The following is a 12216-nucleotide window of genomic DNA, read 5'->3' on the forward strand; positions in this document are numbered from 1 at the left end:
GCACACGCACCGGGCATGAGTTTTAAGCCACCGGGTCCGGGACTCGAACCGAGGTCGACTACGTGGGAATCCAGCGACATAGCCATTATGCTACTGCTGGTCCCTCCCTCTCTCTCTCTCTCTCTCTCTCTCTCTCTCTCTCTCTCTTTTTGTTGTTGTTGTTGCTGTAGGAGTTTCTTATATATTCTGGGTATTAACCCCTATTAGATATATGGTTTGTAGATATTTTCTCCATAGGTTGCCTTTTCACTCTATTACTTCTGCCTTTTTTTCCTTCACATTTTGATTTTTATTTGGAGTCTTTCTCCTATTTTATTTTAAAGGTAATAATAAAGTGTAACTTGTCTTCTCCAAAGCTGTTTTTTGATTTTTCTAGTTTCTATTCCTGCATATTAATGGACAAAAATTATGGCAATGATAACTATAAGAGAGAGAAGTGACATGATTTTAGGCTTCATTTAAGAAAGATTAATTAGGCACCCAGGCATTAGATTAGAATACAAAAAGACCAGAGGAAGTAGACATTAGCAATATTAGAGACTACTGAAAGATGTGAGAAGCTGAGAATTAAACCTTCAGAATGTTGTAACTGGATATTAGGAATAACAAAGATATCAATTCAAAGTTGGCTCCAAGATTTATAACCTAAGAGGAAAAATGAGGTGCTATTAACAGAAATAAGGAAGAGAGGGGTAGGAGCTGATTTGGGCTAATAAATTATAATGGTGTCCTCTTTGACCACTGCGCCTGTTGAAAAGACAGACATTGGGTAATTATTTCTATATGCAACACTACTTCCCTTCTCCAACACCCCAGAGTACTGAGTACCTATGATATGCCAATATATTATGATTACAACATTATCTGCTGCTGTATATATTCCATCATCTATGATACAGTTAGCATGGTTGGTAAGAGTAAAGGTTCTGGAGTCTGCTAGATTTGAACTGTGTCTTGATACTGCCAACTACTAGATATGAAACCATAAGCAAGTTATTAAACTTTCTGAGTCTCAGTTCTTACCACCACTACTTAATCAGAGTTGTAAGGATTAAATAAAAAAAATGTTTTATTTATTTATTTTTTTGGAGATTTTTGCTATAGGGAACGTGCGCTTGCCAGAGACAGAAAGCAAGAAATCACTCCCTTGAGGGCATGGCCATGCCACAATCCCTTCTCTATTCTCCTCTCAGGATTTTGGGCACATACACACAAGTGCCTGGCATGAGTTTTAAGCCACCAGGTCTGGGATTCAAACCGTGGTCAACTATGTGAGAGTCCAGTAATGTATCCATTATGCCAACGGCTGGCCCAAGGAAGTTTTTTTTTTTATTTATTTATTTTTTATTTTTTATTCTTGAGAGGTTTTTGCTATAGGGCATGTGTGCTAGCCAGAGAGACAGAAAGTGAGAAATCACCCCCCAGGGGAGATGGCCATGCCACAATTCCTTCTTCTCCATTCTCCTCTTGGGATCATGGGCACACACATACACATGCCAGGCATGAGTTTAAGCTACTGGGTCCGGGACTCAAACCATGTTCGACTATGTGGGAGTCCAGTGACATAGCCATTATGCCAACTGCTGGTCCCTAGTTTTTTTTTTTTAAAGAGAGAGATTTTTGCTATAGGGTGTGTATGCTTGCTGGAGAGACAGAGAGAGAGAGAGAGAGACAGAGAGACAGAGAGACAGAGAGAGAAAGTGAGAAATCACCCCCTGGGGGGATAGCCACACCACAATTCTGTCTCCTTCAGTCTCGTCTTGTGGTCTTGGGCACACATGCACATGTACTCGACATGAGTTTTAAGTTGCCTGGTCCAGGAGTCGAACAGCTGTTGACTACCTGGGAGTCAAGCGACATAACTATTATGCCATCTGCTGGCCCACCAAAGACTTATATTAAAATCTTTCAATATTGTGGCTCCAGAGAGTAAGGATTCCATTAAATGCTATCATTTTCATGTTAGTTTAAGTGTCTTATTCTCAACATTTGTCTTTAAGTATTTTAAGAAGTTCGTTGTAGTTTAGTAATGTAGGAATTTTAAAAGGAAAAGGACTTATTGTATGTATTTGTGTGTGTGTGTATTTTTTTTTTTTAATATCCAGAGGGTAGGTGTGCTCCCCAGAGGGATAGAGAGAGAACCCCCCACAATAGGTGATGGTCATGCCACAACCCCTTCTCTTCCATTTCTCCTTCCTTTTGGAATTTTGGGCATGTACACACATATGACTGGCATGTTTCTTAAGCTTCTGGGTCCAGGACTTAAATTGCACAGTTGGCCACATGGGATTTAGCCACCTTAATCATGCCACTGACTGGCCCAAAATGTTTTCTTTTTTCCTTTGGAAAAAAATTGTGTTTTATATCTATAAATTACTTGTAGATTAAATTTCAGCTTTTTTGCCATTACTTTTATAGGAAAATATTCATTGGGGAAAATCTGGAAGTAGTACTGAGTGGAATTTTCAGGAAGAGAACAAAGATTTTGGAGAGCAGTAAAAGTAATAGGAAAAACTCAACTTCCCCAACAGTTGCTACTTTTTTATGCTTCTTCACATTTATTAATACCTCAAAATGTAGGAAAAATATAAAGCTTTTAAGATAAGAAACATTTGGGACCAGCAGATGGCCTAGTAAGGTTACATAGCTAGACTCCCACATGACCAACTGTGGTTTGAATCCTGGACCCAGCAGCTTTGAAACTCACATAGGATGCATGTGTGTATATGCCCAAAATCCTGAGAGGAGAATGGAGGAGAAGGGAATGCGTCATGGCCATCCCCCTGGGGAATGATTTTTTTGTTTTCTGTCTCTCTGGCAAGCACATGTGCCCTATAGCAAAAATTTCTCTTAAAAAATAGATAAGAAACATTTAATAAAATAATTATAACTATTTTAACATAGTTTTGAATTTTGGGCCATTAAAGTGTTGGCTTTGAAGGTAAGAAACAACATTTATTTTTTTAGAAATACAAAACAAAAATCACTATTTTAATTACTTCAAATTTAAGACCGTAAAGACTTTCAAGTGAACTCTTACTGACAAAGTAGCCATGGCCCTACAACTAAAATTCTCTACTTCTGCCATTTTATGAGTGCCTGGGAGAAGTTATTTTATTAAAAAAACAAACCTTCATACACTATAAAAATTGGAAAACAGATAATTTTACCAAGTTAAAAATATTTTGCCAAGTGTTATCTAAGTAAATTAATTGGCACTGTGATTACTTTAATAGATTTAGAGACTTTTGGAGAAAATAATGATAAAAAAATTAATTGGGAAGCTGATCCTTTAAATCTAATTTAGATTAAAACATCAATATGGCTTACTGGTACAGTATTTGTCTTTACTACAATTAGGCATTTAAACATATTTTCAGTGATTTATGTTGTAGAGTTAGATGTCTTGATTAGAATTTCTTTTACTCTATAGTCTTTCTTTAAAGACTGGATTATTTAATGTCAATAAGTGCTTATTAGATTATGGGGCTTGTAGATTCTTCCCTTTCTCAAAATCATTTTTCTCATGCAGGTATTGTGGGAAACTTATGTGTTAGCTTCTGTTTGGATTTTCAAACTTTAAGATGCAATTTACCAAATAAGTCTGGTTTATATAAAACCAGGTCTGTGCACCTATTTGCAGCTACTTTAACAAGCAGTGAGTTAAAAAAAAATTACCAACCAAACTAGTCTAAAAAGCATAGACTAGTTTATAGTAGATATGCAAAGACAATCAGTTTGAGTACTGCATTTTCAATTTTTCAGGAACTCTGAAAAGAGCTAGCTGAGGGTGAAGGAGACAACCTCACATAGCTGGAATGTAGCCACCCATCTAACGTCTGTATGGGTGGTTACTGGATGCAATCTCATCTCTGGATTTTCAATTTACCTAAGAAGAAGGAAATTTAATTTCACTTGTAAAAATAAAATGAACAATGAGATGGACAAGACTGACAGAAACTTTCCCTTGTAAATGCGAGACCAGCCAGGCCATGATCAAGATGACTAAGCGACCCCAGGGATGTGTGACTCAGTGGGCTAATGCAGGGGCATTTAGCTTCATGACATGCAGCTTAGTCATCTTAATAAAGGATTCATTGTTTCAGAAAAGAGACTCTTAAAGGTATGAAGCACTGATGGGAATCCAGCGACATAGCCATTATGCTACTGCTGGTCCCTCCCTCTCTCTCTCTCTCTCTCTCTTTTTGTTGTTGTTGTTGCTGTAGGAGTTTCTTATATATTCTGGGTATTAACCCCTATTAGATATATGGTTTGTAGATATTTTCTCCATAGGTTGCCTTTTCACTCTATTACTTCTGCCTTTTTTTCCTTCACATTTTGATTTTTATTTGGAGTCTTTCTCCTATTTTATTTTAAAGGTAATAATAAAGTGTAACTTGTCTTCTCCAAAGCTGTTTTTTGATTTTTCTAGTTTCTATTCCTGCATATTAATGGACAAAAATTATGGCAATGATAACTATAAGAGAGAGAAGTGACATGATTTTAGGCTTCATTTAAGAAAGATTAATTAGGCACCCAGGCATTAGATTAGAATACAAAAAGACCAGAGGAAGTAGACATTAGCAATATTAGAGACTACTGAAAGATGTGAGAAGCTGAGAATTAAACCTTCAGAATGTTGTAACTGGATATTAGGAATAACAAAGATATCAATTCAAAGTTGGCTCCAAGATTTATAACCTAAGAGGAAAAATGAGGTGCTATTAACAGAAATAAGGAAGAGAGGGGTAGGAGCTGATTTGGGCTAATAAATTATAATGGTGTCCTCTTTGACCACTGCGCCTGTTGAAAAGACAGACATTGGGTAATTATTTCTATATGCAACACTACTTCCCTTCTCCAACACCCCAGAGTACTGAGTACCTATGATATGCCAATATATTATGATTACAACATTATCTGCTGCTGTATATATTCCATCATCTATGATACAGTTAGCATGGTTGGTAAGAGTAAAGGTTCTGGAGTCTGCTAGATTTGAACTGTGTCTTGATACTGCCAACTACTAGATATGAAACCATAAGCAAGTTATTAAACTTTCTGAGTCTCAGTTCTTACCACCACTACTTAATCAGAGTTGTAAGGATTAAATAAAAAAAATGTTTTATTTATTTATTTTTTTGGAGATTTTTGCTATAGGGAACGTGCGCTTGCCAGAGACAGAAAGCAAGAAATCACTCCCTTGAGGGCATGGCCATGCCACAATCCCTTCTCTATTCTCCTCTCAGGATTTTGGGCACATACACACAAGTGCCTGGCATGAGTTTTAAGCCACCAGGTCTGGGATTCAAACCATGGTCAACTATGTGAGAGTCCAGTAATGTATCCATTATGCCAACGGCTGGCCCAAGGAAGTTTTTTTTATTTATTTATTTATTTTTTATTTTTTATTCTTGAGAGGTTTTTGCTATAGGGCATGTGTGCTAGCCAGAGAGACAGAAAGTGAGAAATCACCCCCCAGGGGAGATGGCCATGCCACAATTCCTTCTTCTCCATTCTCCTCTTGGGATCATGGGCACACACATACACATGCCAGGCATGAGTTTAAGCTACTGGGTCCGGGACTCAAACCATGTTCGACTATGTGGGAGTCCAGTGACATAGCCATTATGCCAACTGCTGGTCCCTAGTTTTTTTTTTTTAAAGAGAGAGATTTTTGCTATAGGGTGTGTATGCTTGCTGGAGAGACAGAGAGAGAGAGAGAGAGACAGAGAGACAGAGAGACAGAGAGAGAAAGTGAGAAATCACCCCCTGGGGGGATAGCCACACCACAATTCTGTCTCCTTCAGTCTCGTCTTGTGGTCTTGGGCACACATGCACATGTACTCGACATGAGTTTTAAGTTGCCTGGTCCAGGAGTCGAACAGCTGTTGACTACCTGGGAGTCAAGCGACATAACTATTATGCCATCTGCTGGCCCACCAAAGACTTATATTAAAATCTTTCAATATTGTGGCTCCAGAGAGTAAGGATTCCATTAAATGCTATCATTTTCATGTTAGTTTAAGTGTCTTATTCTCAACATTTGTCTTTAAGTATTTTAAGAAGTTCGTTGTAGTTTAGTAATGTAGGAATTTTAAAAGGAAAAGGACTTATTGTATGTATTTGTGTGTGTGTGTATTTTTTTTTTTTAATATCCAGAGGGTAGGTGTGCTCCCCAGAGGGATAGAGAGAGAACCCCCCACAATAGGTGATGGTCATGCCACAACCCCTTCTCTTCCATTTCTCCTTCCTTTTGGAATTTTGGGCATGTACACACATATGACTGGCATGTTTCTTAAGCTTCTGGGTCCAGGACTTAAATTGCACAGTTGGCCACATGGGATTTAGCCACCTTAATCATGCCACTGACTGGCCCAAAATGTTTTCTTTTTTCCTTTGGAAAAAAATTGTGTTTTATATCTATAAATTACTTGTAGATTAAATTTCAGCTTTTTTGCCATTACTTTTATAGGAAAATATTCATTGGGGAAAATCTGGAAGTAGTACTGAGTGGAATTTTCAGGAAGAGAACAAAGATTTTGGAGAGCAGTAAAAGTAATAGGAAAAACTCAACTTCCCCAACAGTTGCTACTTTTTTATGCTTCTTCACATTTATTAATACCTCAAAATGTAGGAAAAATATAAAGCTTTTAAGATAAGAAACATTTGGGACCAGCAGATGGCCTAGTAAGGTTACATAGCTAGACTCCCACATGACCAACTGTGGTTTGAATCCTGGACCCAGCAGCTTTGAAACTCACATAGGATGCATGTGTGTATATGCCCAAAATCCTGAGAGGAGAATGGAGGAGAAGGGAATGCGTCATGGCCATCCCCCTGGGGAATGATTTTTTTGTTTTCTGTCTCTCTGGCAAGCACATGTGCCCTATAGCAAAAATTTCTCTTAAAAAATAGATAAGAAACATTTAATAAAATAATTATAACTATTTTAACATAGTTTTGAATTTTGGGCCATTAAAGTGTTGGCTTTGAAGGTAAGAAACAACATTTATTTTTTTAGAAATACAAAACAAAAATCACTATTTTAATTACTTCAAATTTAAGACCGTAAAGACTTTCAAGTGAACTCTTACTGACAAAGTAGCCATGGCCCTACAACTAAAATTCTCTACTTCTGCCATTTTATGAGTGCCTGGGAGAAGTTATTTTATTAAAAAAACAAACCTTCATACACTATAAAAATTGGAAAACAGATAATTTTACCAAGTTAAAAATATTTTGCCAAGTGTTATCTAAGTAAATTAATTGGCACTGTGATTACTTTAATAGATTTAGAGACTTTTGGAGAAAATAATGATAAAAAAATTAATTGGGAAGCTGATCCTTTAAATCTAATTTAGATTAAAACATCAATATGGCTTACTGGTACAGTATTTGTCTTTACTACAATTAGGCATTTAAACATATTTTCAGTGATTTATGTTGTAGAGTTAGATGTCTTGATTAGAATTTCTTTTACTCTATAGTCTTTCTTTAAAGACTGGATTATTTAATGTCAATAAGTGCTTATTAGATTATGGGGCTTGTAGATTCTTCCCTTTCTCAAAATCATTTTTCTCATGCAGGTATTGTGGGAAACTTATGTGTTAGCTTCTGTTTGGATTTTCAAACTTTAAGATGCAATTTACCAAATAAGTCTGGTTTATATAAAACCAGGTCTGTGCACCTATTTGCAGCTACTTTAACAAGCAGTGAGTTAAAAAAAAATTACCAACCAAACTAGTCTAAAAAGCATAGACTAGTTTATAGTAGATATGCAAAGACAATCAGTTTGAGTACTGCATTTTCAATTTTTCAGGAACTCTGAAAAGAGCTAGCTGAGGGTGAAGGAGACAACCTCACATAGCTGGAATGTAGCCACCCATCTAACGTCTGTATGGGTGGTTACTGGATGCAATCTCATCTCTGGATTTTCAATTTACCTAAGAAGAAGGAAATTTAATTTCACTTGTAAAAATAAAATGAACAATGAGATGGACAAGACTGACAGAAACTTTCCCTTGTAAATGCGAGACCAGCCAGGCCATGATCAAGATGACTAAGCGACCCCAGGGATGTGTGACTCAGTGGGCTAATGCAGGGGCATTTAGCTTCATGACATGCAGCTTAGTCATCTTAATAAAGGATTCATTGTTTCAGAAAAGAGACTCTTAAAGGTATGAAGCACTGATTTTATTTGGTAAAAATCAAATTCATTGCTTTGACAAAGCCCAGATAGTTGGGGCAAGACCAATTTCACATCAATCCTGCCAGTGAATTGGACTATCACTTGTACATATACTCTCCAACCTAGTGCCTATTAAGCAGCTATTAACTAAACATAAAGCCTACGAACAGCCTTTTATGTACTGGGATTTACCAAAAGTCCTAAGGAAATCAACATATATCGAGAAGTGAAGTTTTAATTAGTAATATGTAATGCCTTCAAGCAGAGCAGTGTGATTATAATTTAACACCAGACAGGTTAGGAGCCTGTCATTAATAATTTGTTGTTCATTTACCTCAAGTTGCTACTATTTGAAGTTACTATGCTACAATTTCCTTTGTGAATTTTAACTCCCATTGGTTTCGTTATATATTCTGTCATAAGATTTACTACATTTATCCAGAGAAAGTAAGTACCTCTTCTTTCCCGTTAATAGGCAGCAAACTTAATTTCTGTCTTTCTCTGTGGAGATAGTGATTTCATTAAGATGGTCAGAAAGAGTGAGAGGTTTCAGGTATATACTTTCTAACACAACTCCACATTAATATAGTGGTGATTAAATTAAAAAATATAAACTGCAAGGGACCAGCAGATGGTGTAATGGTTATGTCACTGGACTCTCATGTAGTCGACTGCGGTTTGAATCCCAGACCCGGTGGCTTAAAACTCATACTGGGTGCATGTGCGTGTGCATGCATGCCCAAAATCCCGAGAGCAGAATGGAGGAGAAGGGACTGTGGTGTGGACACGTAGCCTGGGGAGTGATTTCTTGCTTTCTATTTCTCTGCCTCTCTGGAGAGCGCACATGCCCTATAGCGAAAATCTCTCTCTCTTTTTTTTTTTTTGAGAGGTTTTCGCTATAGGGCATGTGCGCTCACCAGACAGACAGAGACATAGAGATAGAAAGCGAGAAATCACCCCCAGTGATTTCAGGGGAGGGATGGTCACGCTGCAATCCCTTCTCCTCCATCCTCCTCTCGGGATCTTGGGCACGCACGCACACATGCCCAGTGTGAGTTCTAAGCCACTGGGTCCAGGACGCGAACTGCAGTCGACTACGTGGGAATCCAGCGACATAGCCATTACGCTAACTGCTGGTTCCCCGCAAAAATCTCTCTTAAAACAAACAAACAAACAAACAAAAAACCCAAATAATGAAAAAAACCTTTAGTTAAAAACATTAATAATTAATTCAAATTATATCCACCAAAGACATTAGGCTGTAGGACCAGAAAAGGAACTTGTGGTAGGTTAGGTAGCTACACACTCTGCACTAGTACACGACCTTCTGTAACTGTTTTATCAGAGCTCAAGTTCTTAGATGGCTGGCAGCTAGGAATCTATTAACTTGCCACAGTGAGATCCCGGACAGTGCACTGATGTGACCTCCCCACTGCAGGGTTGTGTTTCTGGAAACATCAATTTTAGTAGAACAGTTGTTCAAAACAGCTGTCGTGAAAGTCAGAAAGGGGACTTTTTAACTCACGAAGCAAATGTTAATATTAATACCCTATTCAAAGATCCAAATTCTAGCTCTGATGTTAACCCAATGATTTCTTCTCTAGCAATAAAAAATCTACCAAGATCAAATATCTACAGTTACTATTATGGCAATTGTTTAGTGATTTTTTTTTTTTTTTCTTTTTCTGCTCTAGAGACAGGGTCTTGCTATGTTGCTCGAACTGGACTGGAACTCCTGATCCCTCTGCCTCAGCCTCCCTAGTAACTGGGATTACAGGTGTGAGCTACTAAGCCCAGCAAACTGTTACATTATCTGTGTCAGTAGTCTTAAACCAAGTTCATGGACAATTTCCTACCAGCTCTTAAACTATGCTTTTTTGCATTTTTATAAACAGAGTATGGTCCTGAGGCGAAACATATTATCTTCAAGTACAATGATGTTCTCTGAGCCCGTGGTTTAAAGTGTAGTCTGGGGATCCCTGGGGGTGCTTAAGATCATGAGAGTCCACAAAGTCCTAACTATTTTTATAATACTAAGAGGTCCTTTTGACTTTACCCACTCTTATTCTCTCCTAAATGTTCAGTGAAATTTTCCATAGCTTGCATGATGGGTCTACTATTGTTTATAAAACTAAATAAATGGCTATTTTAATAATCACAATTCACCATTTTTAAAACAAAAACTATTTTAAAAACAATTTAAAACTAATATTTTAATTTCAAATATGGTAATATCAATTTAACTCATATAAAGAAAAGCTTTTTAGGGCCTTCAACTTTGTTGATAGTTTAACATCTATAATTCAATAACTTGCAAAGCAGAAAATAAAATTGACAATGTCAGCTATGTTTTCCAGTAATGAGGTGCAAGGTGATTTTCAACAAATCGAAAGGTCACACAGATCAGTAGTTCTGTCCTATCTTCTTTGCTGTGACTCTGGCCTTGACACCAATTAATTGATCTTTTGATTCAATTTATTCAGGTTCAGATATAATTAATCTAAAGCAGTACTTAGCATATTTCCATTTCCTGGTCTGGAAATGCATTGTTACATAGACCAAGCAACTGAAATTTGGCAAACTGAAGAAATGGCAAGCAGGATGAACAAAAGGACTGGGAACTAAAACTCTTACAAAGGCTATCAACTATTGTTGGCGGAGCTATGGTAATTGTAGCAATAGGATAAATGATTATTACTGGGTCATCGGGGAAGTCATGACACATTTTTGCATAGAAAAACATAGGAAAAATATGTCGTGACATTTCTGACAACCCAATATATTTTAATTTGCTAAAGGGTACATATGCTAGGCAGAAAGGGAGAGACAGAAAGAGAAAGACAGAGTGGGAGAAAGGACCCTCAAAGAGGTTTGGTCGTACTGCAAATTTTTCTCCTCCAGTTCTCCATTCTGTGGGGATTTGGGGCATGCATGTACATATGCCTGGAGTGCTTTTTATGTTGTCAGGTCTGGGACGCAAACTGTGTGGTTGGCCATGTGGAATCTGACTCCCTTTACCATCATGCCATGGGGCCAGTCCTATAATCAAATATTTTATGCTCTTATTTGTTTAGCCATCATGGAAAAACCATCAGCACAATGACTTCAGAATGAACACAGTGCATGTGTAAATTCTATCTTGAAGACATATAAAGAGCTTAGAGTAGGACATAGCTCAAGGGGGGAAGAGGAGAGCAAAAGAAAGGTGAGAAGAATCTACCTGATACATTTTAGATAAAGCACAGCTTAGACTGCTGGATACTAGAGAAAGCATACTATGATCTGTTCAAGATATAAGGACAGTATGATTCATTTGAGCAAATGAGAAACACAGAGATACTAACAGCTCCTCATTAGTCTGCCATTATAACAAAATGAAAGTCTGAAAAGATTAAGATCCTGCTAGTATTGTAGAAGTATATAGCATGCTACAAAGAAGGTCAAGAAATAGATACTTGAGCAGAAAAAGGATAAACTGTTTAAATGTTGCCAGAACAGGATTAGAAGCCTGTTAGCTATGTCTAAAATTCCAAGGAAGTAGAAGTACAACGTGTTAATAGAAATGGCTGCTAAAATGAAAATCAAAGAAATTCCCAAGCAAAGTACATGATTATCAGTACAAGTTCACCTGTAATATGGCTAGGGCTGAAGCTAATCAACAATCACTTCTGAAATTCAGAATCTTAAAAAGATAATTTCCCTCACCACTACCAGCCCTTTACATTTTTTTTTCTTTCAGAATTTCAAGAAATCAGTGCTTCTAACTGTTGATGATTATAATGCCTTTCTCTGATGAATATGACATATTTGTGCTTATCTTTCTCCTTTAGAATTAAGAGAAGTAAGTTGGTTACATGCTAAAATAGATCTCACTTCTCAGGGAGGACTTAAATTAAGTGTAGAAAACAAAGGAACTTTCTGGCTTTTGCTCATTTCTGTTTATTCTAAGGTACCCCTACCCCTGCAGCCCTCCTGTGGTGCTAACCTCTTAAATCCTGCTGTGTGCGAGCACCAGCCATACTCTG

At 37.3% G+C, this 12216-nt stretch overlaps 1 protein-coding gene across 1 annotated transcript in view; it reads right to left on the reverse strand.

The window, feature by feature from the left end:
* The window catches only part of TANC2 (tetratricopeptide repeat, ankyrin repeat and coiled-coil containing 2), a 351092-nt gene that overhangs the window by 127676 nt on the left and 211200 nt on the right, over positions 1-12216 (reverse strand). The window contains exon 8 of the mRNA XM_027771180.1: positions 12177-12216. This exon is cut by the window's right edge and continues 113 nt beyond it. Within this exon, the coding sequence (XP_027626981.1) occupies positions 12177-12216 (40 nt within the window). The remainder of the gene's footprint in view (positions 1-12176) is intronic.

This window comes from Tupaia chinensis, unplaced genomic scaffold, assembly GCF_000334495.1.
Source record: "Tupaia chinensis unplaced genomic scaffold, TupChi_1.0 Scaffold000187_1, whole genome shotgun sequence".
Classification (NCBI taxonomy): Eukaryota; Metazoa; Chordata; class Mammalia; order Scandentia; family Tupaiidae; genus Tupaia; species Tupaia belangeri.